This window comes from Ascaphus truei, chromosome 8 (genome assembly GCF_040206685.1).
Source record: "Ascaphus truei isolate aAscTru1 chromosome 8, aAscTru1.hap1, whole genome shotgun sequence".
NCBI lineage: Eukaryota > Metazoa > Chordata > Amphibia > Anura > Ascaphidae > Ascaphus > Ascaphus truei.
In genome coordinates this window covers 45,639,605-45,665,927 of record NC_134490.1, presented here as the reverse complement: position 1 = coordinate 45,665,927, position 26,323 = coordinate 45,639,605, and the positions used below count along the sequence as shown (strand labels likewise).

The window sequence follows — 26,323 nt, the reverse complement described above, 5'->3', positions numbered from 1 at the left end:
ATATGATAAAACTGGACAATATCACATCCACATAACACTCTCTACACGTTTCGTCTTAGAAAGACTTCATCAGGACATGACAGCATAGGTGTGGGACATAATTTTATAGTAAAATAGACCAATCAGGACACAAAAAAAACACTAATTGCTAATAGGATACAAGAGGTTCACATAAGGATAATATTAACCCCTATACTATCCAAAGGATGCAAGGGCTAAAATGAACATCAATACTAGAGAAAATATAACGTTGAAATCCTAAAAATAACCAAATAGACATATTATTACAATAACATAATACCAATATGCAAGTTGATAACAAATATATAAAAATACATAAATCTATATAATAAATTAAAATACATTCAGATACAATAGGATAATGTAATCTCATAATGAATCATCATTGGCTGAATATTACGATAAACAGATAATTTATAAAACTAAATAACCATTACAGGTGGTTAAAAACAATAAACATATAACTTAATAGTGTATGTATAGAGATGATGATAAAAGAGATGATTCAGAGAAACCAGAGGACGGAAAAAAAATGCATGACCAATAATGTATATGGAGCAGGGGGAATAAAGGGAGAAAAATAATGTGGTGGAAAAATGATGAGGTGGGGAAAAAAAAAGGGGGGGGGGTCAGGGGAAAGGGTGGGGGGAGGGGGGTGGGGAAAGAGGGAAGGAAGGAAAGGAAAGAAGGGGAAAAAGAGGGGGGGGGAAGAAAAAAGGTGGGAAAATGGGCATAACCCAAGGGGAAAAAAGTATCATATATGTGAACAATATGCATGATGGGTGGGAAGTGGGAGGAAAAAAGAAAACAATAACCAATGAATAATGTAAAAAACAATGAAAAACGGAGAAAGAGTCACGATCAATGGTGGTCACACGAGCGAAGCTGATAAACCCAACAATGGATAGAGCTACATACACAATGTGATATTAATAATAATGTGCTACGTGAAGGTGAAAGAAAACGGCGCTAACTCTATTAGTGTACACTAATAATATACAGTGAATATTTTGACCAAATCAATTAATTGTTAAACAGTGATATTGTGTTCAAATAACGTGATAATATTATTGAAAGGTTCAAACCCCCTGCTCAAACCCAGCTGGTGGGGACTGGTTTCGCTAGTCCCACAAATCGTCACTCTCCAGTTGTAATCCAGGGGGAGCATGAAGGGAAAAGAACATAAAACAAGGAAAACAATCTAAGTGCAGACAATAAAATTCAAGTGATATAAATTCTGCGTTCTTTCTTGGCTCATATGTGATGTCTACTTACAAGATGTAAGTCAAAATCAAGCGGTTTTGACACTCAATGGTCTCTGCTGTGCAGGTATTCCCACCAGGTGATAGGGTCTCCAGCTCTCAGCTCCGCACATCAAGAGCTCTAAGTACTAGGTTTCTCGAGCACCGTAGAAATGTTAAACATGGTCTTCAGTCACATTGCCTATCACGGCCCTTTGATAGTGTACACAATAAGGATCCCTGCTCTTTGTCCACCTTTGGAATCGAGTCCATCCCACCTTCCCTTTCGGAGGTGATAGGTTCAAAAAACTGTGTGTCAGGGAGACCTACTGGATATATGTGCTTGGTACATTGTATCCAGGGGGTCTCAATGACACAATAGATATTAGTACAGTAGTTTAATAACTCCACTTGTGCTTGTTGTGGGGTGCGGGTCCTCACGGAGGTCTGGGTTGAACGATGTACTTTGTTCCCTCCGTGGTGACTTACGTGCGCCGCACTAACTCAGGTGGTGTGTTTTATGGTCCTTTTTGACAATTGTCTAGATATGGGGTTATTATTATTAATATCACATTGTGTATGTAGCTCTATCCATTGTTGGGTTTATCAGCTTCGCTCGTGTGACCACCATTGATCGTGACTCTTTCTCCGTTTTTCATTGTTTTTTACATTATTCATTGGTTATTGTTTTCTTTTTTTCCCCCACTTCCCACCCATCATGCATATTGTTCACATATATGATACTTTTTTTCCCTTGGATTATGCCCATTTTCCCACCTTTTTTCTTTCCCCCCCCTCTCTTTTTCCCCTTCTTTCCTTTCCTTCCTTCCCTCCTTCCCCACCCCCCTCCTCCCACCCTTTCCCCCCTACCCTTTCCCCCACCCCCCCCCCTTTTTTTTTTTTTCCACCTCATCATTTTTCCACCACATTATTTTTCTCCCTTTATTCCCCCTCCTCCATATACATTATTGGTCATGCATTTTGTTTTCCGTCCTCTGGTTTCTCTGAATCCTCTCTTTTATCATCATCTCTATACCTACACTATTAAGTTATAGGTTTATTGTTTTTAACCACTTGTAATGGTTATTTATTTTATAAATTATCTGTTTATCGTAATATTCAGCCAATGATGATTCATTATAAGATTACATTATCCTATTGTATCTGAATGTTTTTTAATTTATTATATAGATTTATGTATTTTTATATATTTGTTATCAACTTGCATATTGGTATTATGTTATTGTAATAATATGTCTATTTGGTTATTTTTAGAATTTCAACGTTATATTTTCTCTAGTACAGGCATACCCCGCATTAACGTACGCAATGGGACCGGAGCATGTATGTAAAGCGAAAATGTACTTAAAGTGAAGCACTACCTTTTTCCCACTTATCGATGCATGTACTGTACTGCAATCATCATATACGTGCATAACTGATGTAAATAACACATGTGTAACAGGCTCTATAGTCTCCCCGCTTGCGCACAGCTTCGGTAGAGGTAGGGTGCCAGTATTGTTGTTCAGGACGTGCTGACAGGCGCATGCGTGAGCTGCCGTTTGCCTATTGAGCGAGATGTACTTACTCGCGAGTGTACGTAAAGTGAGTGTCCTTAAACCGGGGTATGCCTGTATTGATGTTCATTTTAGCCCTTGCACCCTTTGGATAGTATAGGGGTTAATATTATCCTTATGTGAACCTCTTGTATCCTATTAGCAATTAGTGGGTTTTTTGTGTCCTGATTGGTCTATTTTACTATAAAATTATGTCCCACACCTATGCTGTCTTGTCCTGATGAAGTCTTTCTAAGACGAAACGCATAGAGAGTGTTATGTGGTGGTGATATTGTCCAGTTTTATCATATATTACTCACTATTTTGTACACAGTACTTTATTATTTCTGTTGCAATATACTGATCTCAGCCGGTCATTTGTTGTATTCATGTGGACTGTCTCCGGTTGTATCCTCTGACGTCACTGAGTTCTCGCGGTACCTGGAGCTGAGAACTCACTGCTGTGACGCTGGATTTGGAGGAAGGCGGCGTCCCTCGTGTTCCCCGGGATCCAGAGGCTTTTACAGAGGTTGCTGCAATTCATCTACACCGGACACTATACTGAAGACATCCGTTACCTGGTTCCTGCGTCTGGCTGGTTGAGTTATACTCAAAATTGCTTTTTATTCTGCTATGTTTGTGAGTGCGTATTTTTAAATCCTTGACTCCATAAATTTATTGTTATACATTTTTACGCTATAAGTGCGCCTGTTTTTTTTCTGTTTTTGTAAATATCTTCAGGGAAGTGGTGTTCCCTTCATTCGGGCTGCAGAGACTCTTTTGGATAGCATTTGGAGCATTTTTTAGGATTTGTATTTTTTATATATATTTTCTGGACTTTTATCTTTCAATATTACCATTTTTTTATGTATTGCCTATTTTTTATTTTTTTCCATTTTTGTATAGTATAGGTTTTTCTCATCATTTATTGTTTTTTATATACAGTGGGTTTAGGTTGGCGCCATCTTCACGCTTCTTTCTGTGTTTGTATATATATATATATATATATATATATATATATATATATATATATATATATATATATATATATATTATGCATATGCACAAATGCTTAGGAATTATATGTATTTTTAATATAATAATCAGGAGGAAATATTGCAAAAAAGAGAGTTCAAATATGCATGATTATAAGTAAACATAATCTACAGGTTTCAAATTGAATCTTTCAAAATTTCTGTTGCCATAGTAAATTCTGAGATGCTAAAAATACAGTATTACAGGCTGTGCTTTTATGAACAAAACAAGAAGTTACCCAGAGATTCTTTCACCATTAAAATATTTAATACTAAAATAACAGAAGTGCTCACAATTTTTAGTATATTTATTTAATGCACCATAGAAACATTATTATCCGCAGATCTGAACATGTAAATATACGTATACTCTTTTTGGTCACATCTCACTGTTTTCAAATGTAGCCTCAAATTATGAAAATATGTTTAGGCACAAAATCTAAGGGAAAGTAACATGAGTTCTTGTTTTTTTGTTTTTGTTTTTACAGAACTTGGACATTTTTTGTGTGTGATGTTGCTCATGATACTGGAATTATTATCAGAGGTTGAACTGCAAAGAAATTTCAATAGTAATACTGAGTGTGTCTGCCACATAGGTACAAATTATCCTGTGCACCAGTGCTGCCATGAAAAAGATGAAGGAACGAGGACAGGTTTGTGCTGCAGCAGTAGAAGCTGAAGGATTAATAATATCCTTAATGCACTTTAACCTCTTTAATGATACTTCCACAGTCATGAATGCCATTACAAATTAAGGATCGCTGACATGTGAAGAACATTCCTGCCTTTAAATCTAACATTGCATGGACATAATATGTATGTACATTTTTATTTCTATAGCACCAACAATGTTTGCAGTGCCTTACATAATAGATATAAGAATACAGGGAATTAAGATACAATAAGTGCATCGGGCATACAACTTAAGTGGCAAAGTTTAGAAATGTTTCTCTCACCCGTAAAAGCCCTAATGTTTATCTTGCAAGAAGGGCACGACAAGGTCAATATCATATCATATCATAGCAAAGAAAGGCGTTAAGTCATAGATTACAACACAGCCCTGTTCTTGCATTGTCTGACTGTGCAGGCACAATACAAGTACAAATTCTAGTTATGAAGCGAGCAATCTCAATTTTTTAAATGCAACTTCAAAGTCTGGGAAAAAAGGCCCTTAGGACTGATAAAGCCTATAAAAATGATGCACAGATACATTACTGAAAGCAAATGTTTCTGTGCATCATTTTTTAATAAATCGCACCGTGCACACTGATGTTATTAGCGAAATAAAACTTACGCTGCGCCTGAATTTGCTTTCTATTAAAATGAAATGACTCTTGAAATGCACACCAATAACATCTGTTTTATTTGAATCATATTTATGCTTTTTAATGTAACCATTTCTTTTCCTTTTATTTCAGCACAAGTGACTTACAAAATGCTTGTAATATCCCAGTGATCTGGCACCAAGTCTCCTAACAGGCAGGGTTCAACCCCAAGAAATGCGGGGTGTCTCGTTACAACGGGGTCTTTAAGCAGCAATCACCCTGGTGGTTCCTCTTTTACCAACATTTCAGTTTTTAAAGATATTTAGGATTACATTTACTAGGCAGTGTTACAGCATTGGACACCTTCCAACGCCAGAACACACGTTTATGGTCCATTCAAGTTCATTTGGAACACATTTAAGAAGCAGCAAGGCAAGACTCGCGTACATGTTGCACATAACAGTACTACCGTAGCTCCCCTACTCTTGCAGGACGGAGGAGGAGGAGAAGAAACCCCAAACCTATTGTATGCAGCTTACTACAAACATAAAAATCATTAATTGGTTAATAGGTACAGCTCAAGGGTATGGGGGACTCTCACTTCCTATAGAAATGGAATTCAGTGAGAGCAAAAATAAATATACGGATTGCAGAGTCGGCAAAAGAATGGCTCGTTCTGAAGCAGCCGTCTGAGGGAGGCGGCTGTATCTACATGTAAAGTATCTTACTGATGCAGCAGCCGTTATTCAAACACATCACGGCGCCAATTTTGAGTTCTCTGTTGTTCCCCACACAGCATGAACGTGGCCAATCGCCCCAGGCACCCGCGATTGTAGCGGATGTTTTGTTTGAATTTCATGGATTCTGTTTCTTCGTTTGCAATACAATGGATGAATTTGACACTGGGAACTGTGGTAAGGGAGGCGCGAGCACCGGGGGCAGCAGGCAGGGGGGGCGCAGCTGCAAAAGTTTGTGCATTGCTGCCTCAACTACAGAATGGAGAGCTAATCTCTTTACCAAGACTTAGCTCTTCCACCTCTGTAAGTGACAACACCCGAAATCTCTGTGACCCTCCCAGGCTGTGGGTTTGGTCCAAACAACAGGCCCTGCGTCCAGCTGTGTGTGGAGACTTCTTTTTGTATTTCATCACTATATTAACATATTATCTGTGGCAGCAATCTCACTTGTCTTCTTTTGTCACGGATATTGGGTTAAATAGAAGTATTGTTTGATATACACAAAGCAGCAGCCTGATGTGTACACAGGGATTCATAGGGCACAGCCATATAGGTGGTATTATGAAGAAGTTCTGAGAAAATTCCCTAATGTGACCACCTTTATATAGTGCTAAAATATAGTTTTTTAATATATATATTTTGGGGGGTTTTAATAGGAGATCAGCATTTTAAATACACACATCAGTGAGTTGAGTTAGCTTTTCCGTGCTCTAATTCTTGATAATATTTCTAAAGATTTGGTTGCATAAAACTTAATGACAGTTGCGGAAGATCAATCACTACATGTAAAACTCCAGTGTTATCCTGGAGGGATATTTTTATTAAATAACATGTATATGTAACGGTGTTTCCCCCACCCGGTGGGAGATTTGGCCATTACTACGTATGTGGTGCATGATACCTGCTGGTAACAGGAGGGAGTCATCCGCCAGTGGTAGTTGGGACACAAGACTAGGCTTCTGGGGTTCACACCCTGCATATTCTTTAGCAGTGCAGCGCCTCCATCTGCCGTAGGCTCCAGGGAGCTGAAGGTGATCTCCCATGGTAGAACAATTACCTCTCCCCCAGTAAGGTCACACACCAGGCAGGAGCTATAATAGCAGGAACGGTTTATTGTCCTCACTGTACAGCACAGTAACAAGGCAGAGTTTTGCCCTATGCAGTCTCTCAGCTATCACTGAAGGATGGTCCCTGGACCTTCACTACAGGCCAAGGGCACCCGCAGCAATCAGTCCCAGCTCTTCCCTGCCCCTCAAGCAAGGGCAGAGGTATGGTCCACACTCACTCTGCCCCGGAGGGAAGAGGACCAGTGCAGGCCAAATAGTCAGGCTCTTGTCTGTGTGACCTGCCCCTCTCAAGTGGGTATAGGCACTCCTGAATTTGGGGCGGCACTGCCCTTAAGTACAGTCAGGAGGAGGGTACCAGGTCTGTCTCATGATTGGTCATGCCCAGGCCGGATGTCACCGCCTCCCGCTGTCACTCAAGTGCAGCTCCTCAGAGGGGAAAACCCCATTCAACTACTAGCAACCTGATTGTACCAGGGCAGAATAGTAGCCATCAGGTGATCTGGTACATATATATCTTAAGGAGCGTCACACATCTCCTAAAGTCAGAATCCAGAATTACAGAAACTGGGGTGTTTGCAGAGAGTGGGGGGCAGACAGGTAAATACTCCGATAATCAGCTCTGCAAATCAGCAATATTTCACCAGAAAATATTTGTTTTGTGTTGACTTGACACTTGAAAATGAAACCTATAAGGTTTGGAAATCTCTGCACACTATAATTTAATGTATGAAGAACTCTAAGGTTGGGTCGCTAAAAGGTATCACAACCCCCAGCGAATCTACCTTTATCCAGCTCCAATATGACTGCCAGAATCGTAAACAAAACATTTAAACTTCATTTAGTGCAAGAGAGCCCAGTAAGGTGGTAGGATTCCTCAGAACTGGGTGTTTTCAAGAAAATACTCAATGCAACACTCTGCACAGTCTTTGTCACCACACGTCCCCTTCACACTGTCCCACATGCTTCTTTTCACAAAGAACCTACTTTCTCTGCTTTTCTCCATCGCTGCTCCCTCCTGTACCTGTCCTATACAATTGTTTTGAAAGAAGCTGTGAAAATGTTTAATTTTAGAAGAGTTGTTTGAAGGAACATAATTGCTGTTAAAATTGAATTATGGTAATCGGCAGCTGGTTTCATAAAATATATCTCTCAAATTCAACGTTTAAAATGTGTAGCTAATGGGGGTACTGATTAGCACTACATTTCCTAAACCCACAGATAATATCAAACGTAAGATTTTCAAGATGGCTGACCTCATGACTGAGAACTCGAAAGTACAATGTGGAACTCAACAACTTCCTCTTGGAGATCACAGCTTCAAATAAAGACCAATCTTCTATTCATTTTACACTAACAATTTTCAAGCATATAGACCTACAGTACATTTGTTATGCAAGGTTACAGAGACTGAATTGGTCACATGGGTTTGTTACAGGTTGAAATGCTGTACCTCCTAATGGATCCACATGATGCTTCTTCATAAATGTACTTGTATATGATTCTTGGTTGATCTTATAAGTCTATTTTTCAATAAATGTGAAGTGACTTGTGAGTTTTTAAAAGCTCATATACAGCAACTTTTATGAAGAATTGACATGTTGGTCCATTAAACTTGCTATGAAGCATTTCATCTCATTTTTAAAAAAAAACTTGAAAGCCAATGCCTGAAACATCTATTGTCACGGCAACCTCCATTGCAAGTTCTTATGTAAAACCTTTGAGAATCCAAGATTCAAACTGAGAACAATCTTGTATTAATTAACTGAGGCACGAGATGAGTATCTCAAAGACTCAAGGCACTGTCTGGAAAATTATAATCAATAATTTCTCAGAAATTATGTTATGTGGGTTACAATAGTTGAGCACGAGCTTAATGACAATCCACAACTTGCAGCTAATTGTGTTGCTAAAAGTAACCAAAATGATGTGGATCTTATTGTACACGCTGCATGTGATGACTATTATTATTTTTTAAGTTCTAATATACAGGCCCCAATTCACTATGCTGTGAAACTGCCAAGTAAGATTTTAGGTCCATTCGAATGGAAATGAACTTTTCCCCAGCACTGGGTTTAACCTCATAATATATTAAATAGGAGATCCAGACTTGTTTCTAGATAATAAAATAACTCTTCTAAAATAATTCTCTTTCCCTTCTTTGACACCTCATAGCTTTCACAAAAATAAACCTGAGTAGAAAACATCATCATAAACACATGTAAGCCCCACCCTAAAGGGTTACTAGTATGGTTAGCATGTAACGGGCCCACCATGAGTTGTCATGGGACCATGACATCACAGAGAGTACATAAGGGGAGGGGAAAGTTCGGGGAGGTTAGGTTCCACAAGGACAAGACTAGAGGAGCCTTGGGGAGAGTCGATAAGTAATATTTATAAAGTAATAGCACAGACCAGGCCCCCCTGTTTATTAAAAAAAAAGTTGGAGAAACTCCACAACAGTGCATCTAGACACAGTACAAGCAGGTAGATATCACAATGACTATTTCATGAATGGCTGTGATTTTATCAACATGAAACATCTCAATTGTTCAGGGTTCAGGGAAACATTCCTTCTGAGTGAGTACACATTGAATAATTGAAACCGTGCTGCAGTGCACGCAGTATGTCATATACAAGGGGAAAACCGCTGGGGATGTGAGGATGTGACTCCCCCTACCTGCAGTCCACTAGAAAGACCCGCTGTAGTGAAACGTCCCGATCCTCGTGAGGGTCTATGTACGGTTCCCTCCTCCGATGGTATGATGAGGTAGAATGAAAAAATGCACGAATTGGTATGACATATGAAGTAGAGAAAGTACTCGCCCAGTCCCTGCTGTTTGATGAATCCGAAGGCGTCCTCCAGCCACATGGAGGAAAGGAAACGAGAAAGTTAATGCCGGTGCACAGCACACAAAGCACCAGACATGGACTGCAAGTGCTTGATGCTAAATCTTTATTAACATCTTTTTTATGAGCCAATTAAGTTTTTGCATCAAGCACTTGTAGTCCAAGTCCGGTGTTTTGTGCACTGTGCACCGCCATTCATTTTCTTGTTTGTCCCCCTGTTTATTATGTTGTAGATAGGGACAGTACCCTATCAGCAGGATCCCATAAGAAGATTAAGGGAGTCCGATATAAGCTTTGAAGTATGCAACAGCATGTCACAGACAGCCTCAGTAACAAGGACTCTTGGGTGCCAGTGGATTGGCTCTAACCGCGGATCTGCATGAACAGTCCTCTCCGGCTGCAGGGAAGTGGCAGTTCCCACACCGACAAAAGGTATTAGGGTCACTTGTACAGGACCCGCTAGGAGCCCAATGGGACTAGCATTACAGGGATAATACAGAGGGATATCCTGAATAGAAGAATAAGGAGGGCACAGGTCTCTGAACAGTTATGCAACTAAGAGATATACCTCCCTCTGAGTGTAAAGAGTGGGAATTCATGGACGTGCATAAATCATTGATAACGACAAAGAAATAAAGAGACAGTACAACGTTGTGTAAAGTGCGGTGTGCGGTGTGCGGTCCCGGTGCCTGGGGACGTGAATGATAACTGTGTATGACAAAAGTTCCTGGCGTCCATTACTCTATAACCATGCTACCTCATTGCCCAGCCGCCTGAATCCAGCCCCTGGGTGAAGGTAACCCATGTGGAGCAGCCATACATAACATACCAATGTAATCTCCCTAGATGCCTGGCAGGGAGGGTTACACACACAATCCATGCAAGCTCTAACCCCAACACCCACCACACCATATCATATACATTTGTGTCAAAAGGATTGCTATCGGGTCTGACCAAATGTATACAGCCCTGCCAAGGCATGTCCCCATTGCAAATCCTAACATTATCTCTGTTCATCACAGAGGTACATGAGGATACTCAGTGTTAGGACCTGCAGAGTGGTCATGCCATGACATGGATGCAAAGTGGTCATGCTGTGATGAGGCTGCAGAGTGGTCATGCTGTGACGTGGCTGCAGAATGGTCATGCCGTGACGAGGCTGCAGAATGGTCATGCCGTGACGAGGCTGCAGAGTGGTCATGCCGTGACGAGGCTGCCGAGTGGTCATGCCGTGACGTGGCTGCAGAGAGGTCGTGACGTGGCTGCAGATTGGTCATGTCGTGGCGAGGCTGAAGAGTGGTCATGTAATGACGAGGCTGCAGAGTGGTCATGCCGTGATGTTGCTGCAGAGTGGTCATGCCGTGATGTTGCTGCAGAGTGGTCATGCTGTGATGTTGCTGCAGAGTGGTCATGCCGTGATGTTGCTGCAGAGTGGTCATGCCGTGATGTTGCTGCAGAGTGGTCATGCCGTGATGTTGCTGCAGAGTGGTCATGCCGTGACGTGGCTGCAGAGTGGTCATGCCGTGACGTGGCTGTAGGCTTATAATGCATGGGCCAAAGAGTTTAACTAAATGACCCTTACTTATGAGAAGACAAACAGCTAGGTATTTGACTTTTGTAATTTTTGGCATATTGGATGTACAGTAGCATTGGGAATTTTTGTCTTTTAGAGAATCATCATACTCTTGAATATAATTATCTATTTATCATCAAACTTAATCTATCATTATACTGTGATAATAATTATCAATCATCATACGTAATTTATCTATCATTATAATCTGATAATAATCTATAATTATACTGTGATATTAATTATCTATCTATCAATCATCATATGTAATCTATCTATCCATACCTAATCTATCTGTCTATCTATCTGTCTGTCTATCTATCATACTTAATGATGCTGATGTTTGGTGAATCCCACATTGTTTTGTATTTCACAGAGACCTCCCTTTCCTAGTACAGGGGTTCTATGTTGATATATGACTGAGGTTAGTGGACACTGACTTGAATGGGATGCGGTAGCCTGGACCGACACTATCTACACCAGGGCTGCACAACAATACGGCCCGGGGCACCCCGTGCGGCCCGCGACGAACCCCCTTCAACCCCCCCTTCTTCACCCCCCTTCCCTGGTAGGGAAAGAATGACGCGCTCCGCTCCAGCAGTGTCTGTGCACGCTCTCCCTTAACCTCCTACCTCCCTCCCTCCTTCCTCCTCCTTCCTACCTCCCTCCCTCCTCCCTACTCCCTCCTCCAGCACGGGGACGCGCTCTAGCAGTGTAGCGCGACTCGGAACTTCCGGGTCTGCTGCTAGAGCGCGCATCCCTCGCGCTTCCCTTCCGCCGCCGCCACCACCATCACCATCACCAGGTAAGCATGGGGGGGGGGGTAGTTCATTTATTCATTCATGCGAGGGGGGCTGCTGAAATGGAATGGACCGGGGGGCTGCTGCCATGGGTGGGGGACTGCTGACATGGGAGGGGGGTGGGTGGCTGCTGACATGGGAGGGGGGCTGCTGACATGGTAGGGGGGTGGGGGCTGCTGATATGGGAGGGGGGTGGGGGGCTGCTTACATGGGAGGGGGGCTGCTGACATGGGTGAGGGGCTGCTAACATGGGAGGGGGGCTGCTGCCTTGGGAGGGGGGCTGCTGACATGGGAGGGGGGTGGGGGCTGCTGACATGGGAGGGGGGCTGCTGACATGGGAGGGGGGTGGGGGGCTGCTGACATGGAATGGGCTGGGGGGGCTGCTCACATGAGGGGGTTGCTGAAATGGAATGGGCTGGGGGGCTGCTGACATATGGGGGGGCTGCTGAGATGGAATGGGCTGGGGGGGGCTTCTGAAATGGGCTGGGGGCTGCTGATATGGGCTGTGGGGGGCTGCTGAAATGAACTGGGGGGCTGCTGATATGGGCTGTGGGGGGCTGCGGAAATGGCTGTGGGGGGCTGCTGAAATGGGCTGTGGGGCCGACTCTGTTTTCCTTGTGAGGGGGGAGAGTGGTGTGAGTTGCAGGGGGGAGTGGTGTGAGTTGCAGGGGGGGTGAGTGATGTGAGTTGCAGGGGGGGGAGAGTGATGTGAGTTGCGGGGGGGAGTGATGTGAGTTGCAGGGGGGGGGGAGTGATGTGAGGTGCAGGGGGGGAGAATGATGTGAGGTGCAGGGAGGGGTGGAATGTGTGTGGTGTGCAGGGGGCTATTGTGTGTTTGATGTGGAGGGGGAGTATTATGTGTGTGGGTGAGGGGGAGAGATGGGGGTATGAGAGATAGATAGGGAGTATCGCAAAGGTTGATAGTGAGGGGTTCTGGGGGAGATATGAGGATGATAATGAAGGGTGCTGGTGGAGATATGAGGATGATGATGAGGGATGCTGGGGGAGATATCTGAGGATGATGATGATGAGAGGTGCTGGAGGAGAGATGATGATGATGATGATGATAGGTGCTGGAGGAGAAATGATGATTTTACCCCGTGCGGCCCAAATTTATTTTCCTTGGAGCAGTTCGGCCCTTCTCATTTAACGAGTTGTGCAGGCCTGGTCTACACTTTACAGAAAAAGTCCTAAGTCAGAAAGTGGTTAGAGGACATTGTTAGTCAGAAAGCTGTATCTAAAGTCATCAACATGATCAGGGCAGAGAGGGTTAGGCATTTTATTTTACTGGATGGTTTGCAGCTGTAAAAAAGAAATCTCCTAACGTGCTGTGTACAATAATCATTCATTTCAATAGGAAATCTGTTTCCGTCAGGCTTTATAAGAGGCATCGCTCCCTCTAGTGTGCGTCTGGACACAGGCAGTTTACTCCTCTCCCAAGAATTCTGCAGAGATAAGGAAGGTTGATAATATTCTCTGCTATTGGTTTACCTCTTGCAGTGACAGAAATGTGCACTGAAGGGCGTTCTTGAACTGTGGCTTAGTGACGGACACCGCTTGTGATGGTTGTCCCTGGAGCCCTTCAAAGTTCACTTCAGGCATTTCTCTTCTGCAGTCCATGGTGGTTGTTTATGAAAGACTCCCAGCTGCAAATACCTATAATGTCTAATGGGGTTTCTTTCTTTACCAAATCCGAAGCAGTTTTTTTGCCCCGGTTTAACACCAGGGAGCTGGATTCAGAGCTGTCAGTGTCTCCCCTATCACCCCGAGTTTATAAATGTTCAGCCCCGGATAATTTTATATGCACAAGAACAGTATTTTTTTATAATACATATGTTATATACTTTACGTAGAAGTATACTGGTGAACAGAACGAAACAAGTACAGTTCTCCTCCAAATGATTATTACAATAAAAGTTGTCTGTGTAAGGAAACATTTACCCCTGGGCTAAAAGTTCCTAATCATTGAGAATGTAGAAAAAGAAAAAAAATTTCATCAGGTTGGCAAGAAGCATGGCATGCTGGGAAATATAATGGCACATGTATTGCCATATTTACAAAGTGATGCTATTCTATAAGATGCATCCTGGGGCCATAATAGATCATACTGGCTCATAAAGTGAATGGGTTGTATGTTGTCCAATGTCTCAGCACAACCTAGTAATATATGCCCCATTGTCCCTGTATTAACCTTCTGAGTCCCAGCTTTACCTCTGTAACATTTTACAACCTGGGGAGTGAGTATGTGGAATAACACAACGAGTATAGGCCGTGCTTATAGTGCCGGCGACAGCAACGCGACATTGCCCGAAAACAAAAGCATTGCCGCCGCGTGCACTGACAAAGCGACAGAGCGACGTCGCCGTCGCCAAAACTGGTAGCCGGCAAAATTTGATTTTTCAAGGGCTGTCGCGTCACATGACGGCCCTTAAACCAATCAAATTGCCGGAATTACGCGACGCCGTCGCCCGGCGAAATATAACTTTCGCCGACGGCGACGGGTGACGTCACCCGTTGTGTCTCCGTCGCCATCGACGGCACTGTAGGCGCGGCCAAGTGCACTGATGTTAATAAGATGTCATACATTTTGCATGTTGATTGGCCATTTCTTTTTCTACCTTTGCCAGGTCTATGGTATCTTACGTCTCTCCGCCAAGAGTCCCGTGTCACATGTTACATGCGTGTTACATGTGCATTATGAGGCACTTTGCAGGAGTCCTGATGCACAGCATCACTGGGTATAGCAATGATTTTATTCATTAGGTTTTCTTTCAATGCACTCATATTACTACATTGGGGCTTATTTCTCAACGACTTCCAGCTAAAAAAAAAAAGCACCTGTTCCTTCTTACTTCCCTTCCTAAAACCAAAGAAACCCCCTTTTGGAAACAGTGCAGGTTCCCTCCTTAACCTAAAAACAAGGTGCAAATCTGTGTTGAACCAGCGCGTTTTGCTGTGTGTTATTGAACTAGCAATATTCATGAGAGTAATTCGTTATCTTTCTTTAGACTGTAAGCTCCTCGGGGCAGGGACTCCTCTTCCTTAATGTCTAAAGCACTTATTCCCATGATCTGTTATTTATGTTATCTGTTATTTATTTGATTACCACCTGCATTACTACTGTGAAGCGCTATGTACATTAATGGCGCTATATAAATAAAGACATACAATACAATACAACTGGAAATTGGTAGAACATGCAGAGCTGTGATGCTAATGAGACTCTGACACATGCACAGTTGTCTGGGAACATTCATACTGGTGGACACAATCCTGCCCATTGGCCATAGTAATCCTGCAGTGCTCCACGATTTCTAACTGCTTTGTCTGTTTATGTCTTTCCAGCCAGAGATGACAACATTGCACATTATAGTGGGATATATTACATTATGCACCCAGGTCTGTACCTTATCTCCCTTTATTCTTTGCAAGAAATACCTCTATGTGTGAGGCAGGATAAACCTCTCTGAATAACAGATTTAATCTCAGCAAAATTAGACACTTAGAGTAAAAAAAATAGTTGGATAAAATTAACATTGCAATAAACATTTTAAAACATTACAAGCAGAGCGAATCTGTAAACCCTGTCAATACCCGGTGGCACTGATGGGGTTAATCTTAATACAGAGCAGAACCCCCCTTCCATTCCCTACAACTGATTCATACCCACTGAGTAAAATAGATGTTAAACTGCAGTACACCTGCAGCATGTCACACGTTAGTATATCAGATTAGTATAACAGGGAAGGACAGTTACAGCAAATACGGCTAGATCTGAATTAACACTTTGTAAAGCACAATCTCATGCAAATGATCTCAGCTCAGATTTATGCCAGGTGTCTGCTGTGAGATGTGTTTGTATTCTAGCTTCTTATTGATTAGCTTTCTAACGGGATGGGGAAGTCACATTCTACCCAGAAGGAATTATCATAAAAATGGATTATTACCTTTCAATAGTAAAATGCTTAAATCAGCATCACAGCAGTAGGTGTTTGAGCTCCCTGCTGCCGGAAACAAGGTCCGTATTATTACCTTTTACTCATTTACATGCTGGGAAATCAAATGAATGAAACATAAAAGTGGTTGACAGCGCAAATGAATCATTGTACAGGGTACATTTGGAAGATGTGTAAATTACACCGACTTGTACCTTTTATGGGGAGCTTAAAATAGCATTTCCTTTTGTATACTTCTATAGTGAAGACCCCGCATGGGACGCTCAGCAGCATAAACATAATTATAATATGACATTCAACAGGGTGCTGGTACAATGTATGTAGCAATGAGGGGACTATGTTGTGGGAAGTGTGTAAATCAGATCTCCTGCAGAGGAATATTCCACTAAAGAAAAGCCTACCTTTCGCTCATCACCAGTTGCAAAGAATCATCTTAGACTTCCACCCATACTGCCGGGCCCTCTAAATCTCCAATGTGTCATTATCTATTTGTCCATTATATGGAAAGCTTCCTTGAATTGGGTGAAAGTGGAGCAAAGGAATAAACCTATATTCACTCATCACTAAGTACAACAAGTGAAATACAAAAGTCATCATTGACCAGAGGGGGAACCCCTTCATGTCCACACAGCAACCTTTGTAAATGAGTTTACAACACATATATATATATATATGTATATATATACACAGTATTCATGAGAGTTTCAGCATTGGGGGAACCAATCTCAGACATGCTGACCTCGCTGATTTTGGAGTCAGTCTCCCTTATTTTTAGCATATGCAGTCTCATACACTAGTCCTTTTCCATTTAAATGCTGTTTATTGGTCCAAAATCCCTGATTCTTACTGATTTCTGTCTTTGAAGTTGGACATCTCTGCAATATATTATCATATTTGTATCTGTCTACTCCTCCTATAATTATTCTCATGAAACGCAAGCTGACTCCTGCAAGGCAACAGTGGTGAACTGACCGTGACACATTCACACTTAGGGGAAGAGTCACTAAGCACCAATAAGTGGTATAAGGGCTCTATCCTAAAGTTACTGCCATTCAAGTCAATTGCAGCCAACATGCATTTGAGCTTGGATATTCCTTATCCGTGCTTAGGGAATTCTGGTATTATAGATACGTTTAATATTAATCTCCAAGCATCAGGTCTGTGGTGAAAAAGTCCATTCAGTCCCAGTATTGGTATCCCTTACATTTCTCAAATAGTCTTATACTTGACACACCTACAGTATTAGCCAGAGAGGTTTATTCCACTTCAGGTTTGTGTTAATGCAGAGAGAAGGGAGAAACTTTACAGCCCAGTACATACAAATCTTTTTACACTTCATTATAATGTTTGGGTTATCTTACTCCTTCCAAACTCCCCCAATCTCAGTGCGCCATATACCCACTCTCCTGGCTACTAGATGCAAACGCAGTTAAACTCTTTGATGTACGGTTGCAGCTAAGGATCATCCATATAAACTGTTAAAATAGTCATTTAAATCTGCATATCTCCTTCTGTTGAACAAAGTGCAGAAATGCAGCTCGAGTTGCACACGCTAATTATATAGTTACAAAGTAATAAGATTAATTGGGGAATTAACTAATCATTTTTGCATTTTTTTGTCTTCGTCAGTTCTTTTCAATTATTAAAGATGTTGTAAACAAAGCCTGGCTTAAGTAACCCATTCACTGCTATCCAGCTATCTCAAGGGTAGCGAAGGGGTTAAATAAACATAATGTATCAAACAAAAGGACCTTATATTTGATTAAAAACAAAATGGAAACATATTGATTAATGAATTGGCTCGTAGGAGTTATAGTCGCTGTTTGATAGAGTAGAATAGTTTTTACCATGTCTCAGCTCTGTATCAGCAGTACAGTTACTGGCAACACTTACAGTATTTGAAAAGGATTTCAAGGGCGCCACCTCTTGAAACCATCCAGAAAAATATCAATGCATCCAATCTCTATACGGTGCCCTTGTTCAGACATACTAGAAATTCTAATCGACAGCTCAAAAACTATATTTTTCTAACAATTTTCTACTACATAGCCCACAGTCAGATTGGTTTTATTTATATATATATATATATATATATATATATATATATATATATATATATATATAAAAGAAATATATATAATATATTTTTTTAATATATATATTTATATATATGTATATAAACATATACGAAAAAAATTATATATATATATATCAGCCTGTTTTATCATTTGCTTTGCTCTTGTAAAGGTATTTAACTCATTTGCTCCCAGTGAAGCCAGAAATGTTTTATCTATAGAACAAACACTGGGAGTATACTTTCTCCTGTTGTCTCTGTCTCCCTCGCTGTACAGCTTGGACTGTAAGCTCTTCAGCCCAGGATGTTGCCATCCGTTTACCCCTGCATTGTTTGTGAGTACTGTTCAGCTTTAGGCTACAACATTTCAGCCCCAATCTACAGCTGCTTAGAGCTATGATTAACCCTTTCCTTGTTGGTGCAACCAGCTAAGCAATGTACCCTGCATACACAACCTCCGTCACCTGTGTGTTTGTGTTACAGAGCCCTGTGCACACTGTCAGTGTCAAATAAAATCACAGGAAATCCAATTGACTGTTTCCTCACACAACAATTTCCTACAGACAGTGATGCATTTCAAGGGACTGCATGCGAGATGGAAGAAGTACTCTGTGCAGAGGCACAACAAGCTATTAATCAATAGCTGCTTTCCAATGGGTATCAAATCAGCAGTCAGAGCACATTTCTCAGCTGTGTAATGTCATGTCTTTTGACCATAAGTACCTCATGTCCTATTACATAATACATGTACTATCCAAGAGTTACTCGTCACTCTGTATGACTGAGGTGCCTTCATTCCCACAGCACAACCTGGGAGATACCCAATCATTCTGTTGGTTTATATTTAACATGATGCTCCTCCACCACTCCTTCACTTCAGCATGTGGGCGACCTCCACAGAGGCAGCAGCATGGTTACTACACTATATTCTCACCAGTCACTAACTGTGTGACCACAGACACCTGTGAGACCTGGCCAGTTTATAGAAGCCCAGAGTGTCATTCACAGAGCAAGTGAAACTTTGAAGTGTCCCCAAAATGAAGTGGTTTTTTTTTTTTAATATGGTTTGTATAAACATTTGGGGACTTTATCGTGTCCCAAAATTATACGTGAGATAACAGTTCCCCTGCAGAGCTCATCATATGTCACGTGTTTATTTGACCAATTCCTCCTGGCTAAACTCCAGGACTTATTCCTTTTAGGAGCAACACAAAAAAATTCAAGGGGCCACCCAGCTCTTAAGTTACTTGTAGACACAGCATAGCCTCACACACAGTACCGAGTACAGGAGGGGATACTCACACTGCTGTTAAGTTACTTGTAGACACAGCATAGCCTCACACACAGTACCGAGTACAGGAGGGGATACTCACACTGCTCTTAAGTTACTTGTAGACACAGCATAGCCTCACACACAGTACCGAGTACAGGAGGGGATACTCACACTGCTGTTAAGTTACTTGTAGACACAGCATAGCCTCACACACAGTACCGAGTACAGGAGGGGATACTCACACTGCTCTTAAGTTACTTGTAGACACAGCATAGCCTCACACACAGTACCGAGTACAGGAGGGGATACTCACACTGCTCTTAAGTTACTTGTAGACACAGCATAGCCTCACACACAGTACCGAGTACAGGAGGGGATACTCACACTGCTGTTAAGTTACTTGCAGACACAGCATAGCCTCACACACAGTACCGAGTACAGGAGGGGATACTCACACTGCTGTTAAGTTACTTGCAGACACAGCATAGCCTCACACACAGTACCGAGTACAGGAGGGGATACTCACACTGCTGTTGTGTCCCCCTGTCCAGTGGACCATGGCCTGGTTATGAGCTGAATCTCCAGTAAGGGGGAAGCTCGTGGTGCTCAATCTTAGCTCCTCCACCGTGGCTCTGGCTAATCTCCCTTCTCTGGAGCCTCTGGCTTCAGACCTTTTGACCTTCGGTCCGTCCATTTGGTGACTAGTCAGGGGGTCCTCACGATTTGGGTCAGAAGGCAGCATGATCTCCTCACTAAGCCCTCTGACTTCAGACTGATCTCTTTTCATCCTGGTCACTTTCTCTCTGTCTTCTCTGGGTTCACTCCCCCCTTGTCCGAAATAAGACGTTTTGTGGACTCCTCTGTCAGTGCCTGCTCTATTAGTGGGGTGTGAAGTCATCTTTCGCCTACTGGACCCCTTCCTGGTGTCTCTTGGCTGCTGGCCACTGAGAAGATCCAGCTTCACAACTCCAGATCCGAGAGCATCCTCATCATCTTTTGCATTTCCTTCCCCACTTGAGTTCTGCAGAACTTCTGTAACAATCCTCCTCTGATCCATCCCAGTTCGTGGGCGCATTAATCCACGATCCCGCATCTGAACTCGGGCGTGACAATGTCTGCAAGTGATTTCCCCACTGGTGAAAGAGGAGAGAAGGAAACAGATCCAGAAGAAGCCCATAATCCTGGCTGCGCAGCGACTAGTCCACTCCATGCTGGTCCTTCAGATGCACTCTCCCCACAAACTCCCAGCCACTCGGATCTATTCTGCTTGTGGATTCTTGTATTATTATTATTGTTATTATTATTATTATGAATAAAAAAGGGGGGGTTCAGTGAAATTGTTCACGTTCAAAGATGTGATGATCAAGTGAGCCCCCACATGGGGAGGAGCTGAACTGAATCCAAGTCTGTGGATCCCAGTGTAAAAAAAAACTCACTGCATTTCAAATTGCATCTCCTAGTGTAGGACGTGGGGTTAGGGGAAGAAATGTAGCACCCCCAGATTCCCAAGCCACCAGATCACAGGTTGATATGGGAAAAAAGGAAACTGCAGAGCAGATATTGGCACAACACCCCCAAGCAATCCAGCAGTGAATGTGTAAATCCTGCCAGCTGCTTTAATGAGAGTGTTTTCTGAATCCGATACAGTGCAGTGTGATCCTCTGTGTGATCCTTCCTGAGTGTGATCCTTCCTCTGTGCGATCCTCTGTGTGCAGCAGCTGGTGCGAGCTGAAGAGGGTCCTCTCAGCTTAGCCAGTTTCATGTAGGTGCAAAGCATCTCCCGAACTGCTGTCATCACTATCTGAGCAGGACTCACAGGAGCAGGTCCAGCCTCCAGCAGGCATGGCAGAGGAATAAAGAGATCCCTGGAACTGCCAAATCCAGACCCAGAGAGGAGCAGCTCAGAGAGAGGAGCAGCTCAGAGAGGGGAGCAGGGATTGCTCTGAGCTGTAGGGCTGTCCAGGACTCCATAGATGAATATGTTGGTTATCCTGCTGTCTGTCCCATTGGTCTGCCTCCCTGGATGCTGAATAAGATCTGGACCATTAAGTGGTGCGACACTTTATGGGAGGGTTGTTTCTTTTCTATTTTCCGATTTTTCAACAAGAAGATATCTCTTCAATACATGATGGGGGGGGGGAGGGAGGGCGCCATTAAGTAGTCATTAACCCTTTGGTTGCCAGGTGACATTGCAGTGTATTTGAATGTATCAAACACTGATCTGGAAAATGCATCCTCAATTTGCTTAACTGCAGGATTTCTTGGGCAGAGGGTGCCAAGGGGTTAATGGAAAGGTCCAATAGGGGGTTTATTGAGAAGGGGGAGAGGTGGAATAAAAACTTCAAAGGGTGACATGTAAAAATGTGTGTTTGTGCTCAAGGTATATATGTTATATATTCATTTGTGCTGCAAAAGTGTGTGTTGTATTATACAGTATTAAGCAGTACATAATAAATCACTGATACAATGAAGCCTTACAGTTTCCAATCTCGTTTTTATCACCTTTTCATTACTGTCATTTAACTATTTTCATCCCGAGATGAACGTTTGTATCAACATCATACAAAGATGTTCTAAAATACCACAGTGAATGTATGCTAAATAATAATTTTATATATATATAAAAGAAAAAATGAATAGAAGATACGTTCTGCGGCTAACGAAATGCTTATATTTGTGCGAGCTTTCGAGATACACTGATCCCTTCTTCCGGCGATGTTACAATGAATAAAGCAAGGATAACTTAAAAACAGTGAATGTGGAATGTGATCTGTGACTGAAGCCTATCCCTCCTCACAAACACATACAGTACATAGGCAGTATTTTACATATATTTATAGTATGTATACTGTATAAATATATATATACAGAGTGAGAGGGGGCGAGGTGAGGAGGGAGAGATGGGAGAGGAAAGAAAGGGGAGGGGGTTGATGGGGTGAGGAAGGGAGGGGGTGTGGAGGGATAGGGGAGGGGGTGAGGAGGGACAAGGGAGGGGGCGGAGGAGAGGGGAAGGGTAGTGAAGAGAGAGGGTGAGGATGGAGAAAGTAGGGGAATGAAGGGGGTGAGGAGGGATAGGGGAGGGGGGTGAGGAGGGATAGGGGAGGGATAGGGGAGGGGGGTGACAAGCGAGAGGGGAAGGAGGGTTGAGGAGGGAGAGGGGAGGGAAGGTGTCGAGGGAGAGGGGAAGGGCATTGTAGAGTAGGGTGGGGATGGAGAGGACAGGGCGGGATGAAATGAGAAGGGGGAGGGGGACAAAGAGGGAGGGGGTAAGGAGGGAGAGGGGAGGGGAGGTGATTGACGAGGAAGACGAAGGGGGCTGAGGCGGGAGAGGGGGGTGAGGGGGGTGAGGAGGGAGAGGGAAACGGGTGAGGAGGGAGCAGGGAGGGGTGAGGTGGGGTGAAGAGAGAGGGGAAGGGGGTTCAGAGGGAGAGGGAGAGGGGGGTGAGGAGGGAGCAGGGAGGGGTGAGGGGGGTGAAGAGAGAGGGGAAGGGGGTTCAGAGGGAGAGGGGAGGGAGGGTGACAAGGGAGAGGGGAAGGGCAGTGAAGAGTAGGGGGGATGGACAGGACGGGGTTAGGAAGGAGAGTGGAGGGGTGAAGAGGGATAGGAGAGGGGAATGAGAAGGAGGATGGGGCAAGGAGGGAAGGGATAAGAAGCAATAGGGGAGGGGTGAGGACGGAGAGGGGTGGCGGGGTCAGGAGGGAGAGGGGTGAGCAAGGAGAGGGAAGGGGTGGAGGGAAAGGGGAGGGGGTGAGAAGGGAGATGGAAGAGGGGAGGGCAGATGATGGGAGAGGGAAAGGGGTGAGGAAGGAGAGGGGAGGTGGTAAGGAAGGGGCTGGTGAGGAGGGGGTGGGAAGGGGTGAGAAGGAGAGAAGAGGGAGATGAGGAGGAGGGTGGTGAGGAAGGAGAGGGGAGGAGAAGTGAGTAGGGAGAGGGGAGGGGGTGCAGTGAGAGGGGAAGAGAGGGGAGGAGGTGAGGAGGGAGAGGGGAAGGAATGTGAAGAGGGGGTGTTGAGAGATAGGGGAGGGGGTGAGAAGGGGGAGGGAGACTAGAGGAGTCGAGGAGGGCGAGGGATAGGGGGTGAGGAGGGAGAGGGGGGGTGAGGAGGGAGAGGGGGGTGAGGAGGGAGAGGGGGGGTGAGGAGGGAGAGGGGAGTGGGTGAGGAGGGAGAGGGAAAGGGAGGCGAGGACAGAGAGGGAAGGGGGTGAGGTGGGAGAGGGGAGCAGGGTGAGGAGAGAGGGGAATGGGGGTGAGGAGGAAGAGGAAAGGGGGAAGAGGGAAAGGGGAGGGTGTGGTGAGGAGGGAGAGAGGAGGAGGGGTGAGGAGGGATAGGGGAGGGTGCGAGGACGGAGAGGGAAGGGAGGGGGAGGGAGGGAGGGAGAGGAGGGGGATTGAGGAGGGAGATGGGGGGGTTGAGGAGGGAGAGTGGGTGAGGAGGGATAGGGGAGGTGCGAGGATGGAGAGGGAAGGGAGGGGGAGGGAGAGAGAGGAGGGGGATAGAGGAGGGAGGGGGTGGGGAGGGGGCTGGGATGGTGAGGGGCGTGGGGTGAAGAGGGAGAGGGGGGTTGGAGGGAGAGGGTGGGGGGGGACCTTGTGGCTACTGCTATGTTTCAAGAAGGGTCAAAAGCCTTACTTTTACTTCCCTTTTATACACATCAATTAAGGAACCGTTACGGCTACAAATCTTTTAGGCTTTATCTGAAAAGCTGTTAAACATACATTAGGATAAAAGATGGTAGAGGAAGGTATTGCATGGCTGGCTGCTTCTACTTTACCCATTCTGAAGTGAAGGGTCCAGCAATGCAAACCCTTCTGCACTGAAAGGGTTAATTGCAACTCAGATACATATTGCTAATTGGGTTAAAATATCTATGGAGATATAGCAATGATAAAAGCTGCCAGATAACAACGATCTGTCTGATAAGCGAATTTCCAGGTTCCATATTTTCAGAGCCCCAGCAGACACGAGATGCGATGTATATCACTGCCAGGCACTGACCACTGACACTTTTTCAGAGGGTGTTCACCCAGAAGTTATGTTGTATAGTCTTCACCCAGCCTGTTTCGTGCCCATGGAAGAAAGCTGTGCACGCTTTCCGCACTGGCATCATGGCGTTTCTTTCTTAATTAGGAAACTCGCCATCAAGATGCAGACACCTTTATTCTGAGATAGAAAATACGTAACCCTTTCTCTGCCAGAGGGGCCTGCCACAATCTCACTAACCTGTGTAACCCTTTCTCTGCCAGGGGGGCCTGCCACAATCTCACTATCCTGTGTAACCCTTTCTCTGCCAGAGGGGCCTGCCACAATCTCACTAACCTGTGTAACCCTTTCTCTGCCAGAGGGGCCTGCCACAATCTCACTAACCTGTGTAACCCTTTCTCTGCCAGAGGGGCCTGCCACAATCTCACTATCCTGTGTAACCCTTTCTCTGCCAGAGGGGCCTGCCACAATCTCACTAACCTGTGTAACCCTTTCTCTGCCAGGGGGGCCTGCCACAATCTCACTATCCTGTGTAACCCTTTCTCTGCCAGAGGGGCCTGCCACAATCTCACTAACCTGTGTAACCTTTTCTCTGCCAGTGGGGCCTGCCACAATCTCACTATCCTGTGTAACCCTTTCTGTGCCAGAGGGGCCTGCCACAATCTCACTATCCTGTGTAACCCTTTCTCTGCCAGTGGGGCCTGCCACAATCTCACTAGCCTGTGTAACCCTTTCTCTGCCAGAGGGGCCTGCCACAATCTCACTAACCTGTGTAACCCTTTCTCTGCCAGTGGGGCCTGCCACAATCTCACTAACCTGTGTAACCCTTTCTCTGCCAGGGGGGCCTGCCACAATCTCACTAACCTGTGTAACCCTTTCTGTGCCAGAGGGGCCTGCCACAATCTCACTAACCTGTGTAACCCTTTCTGTGCCAGAGGGGCCTGCCATAATCTCACTAACCTGTGTAACCCTTTCTCTGCCAGTGGGGCCTGCCACAATCTCACTAACCTGTGTAACCCTTTCTCTGCCAGAGGGGCCTGCCACAATCTCACTAACCTGTGTAACCTTTTCTCTGCCAGTGGGGCCTGCCACAATCTCACTATCCTGTGTAACCCTTTCTGTGCCAGAGGGGCCTGCCACAATCTCACTATCCTGTGTAACCCTTTCTCTGCCAGTGGGGCCTGCCACAATCTCACTAACCTGTGTAACCCTTTCTCTGCCAGTGGGGCCTGCCACAATCTCACTAACCTGTGTAACCCTTTCTCTGCCAGGGGGGCCTGCCACAATCTCACTAACCTGTGTAACCCTTTCTGTGCCAGAGGGGCCTGCCATAATCTCACTAACCTGTGTAACCCTTTCTCTGCCAGTGGGGCCTGCCACAATCTCACTAACCTGTGTAACCCTTTCTCTGCCAGGGGGGCCTGCCACAATCTCACTAACCTGTGTAACCCTTTCACTGCCAGAGGGGCCTGCCACAATCTCACTATCCTGTGTAACCCTTTCTCTGCCAGAGGGGCCTACCACACTCTCACAATCCTGTGTAACCCTTTCTCTGCCAGAGGGGCCTACCACACTCTCACAATCCTGTGTAACCCTTGCACTACTGAATGTTGTATTGCTGGCCCCTTTAAAACTGAAAGCGTTCACTGAATGTCACCAACAGGAACCCCCCCCCCCCCCCAGATATTGCAATATATATATATATATATATATATATATATATATATATGTAAAATAGAACTCAGCTATGTAGCACAGTGGTGTGCATCATGATATACTTCAAGGACCACACACCCTGAAAAGGGCCACACATTACCCACATACAGATATATATGTGGGGGAGAGTGACATGGGGGAGGGTTGTACCGTTAGATTTCTAGCTGGGGGTGGGAGTTTC

At 44.3% G+C, this 26,323-nt stretch overlaps 1 protein-coding gene across 1 annotated transcript in view; it reads right to left on the bottom strand.

Moving 5' to 3' along the window:
• The window catches only part of SORCS3 (sortilin related VPS10 domain containing receptor 3), a 445,583-nt gene extending 424,056 nt beyond the window's left edge, over positions 1 to 21,527 (bottom strand). The window contains exon 1 of the mRNA XM_075611819.1: positions 19,971 to 21,527. Coding sequence (XP_075467934.1) covers positions 19,971 to 20,654 — 684 coding nt within the window. The 5' untranslated portion in view covers positions 20,655 to 21,527. The remainder of the gene's footprint in view (positions 1 to 19,970) is intronic.
• Positions 21,528 to 26,323: the final 4,796 nt, after the last annotated feature.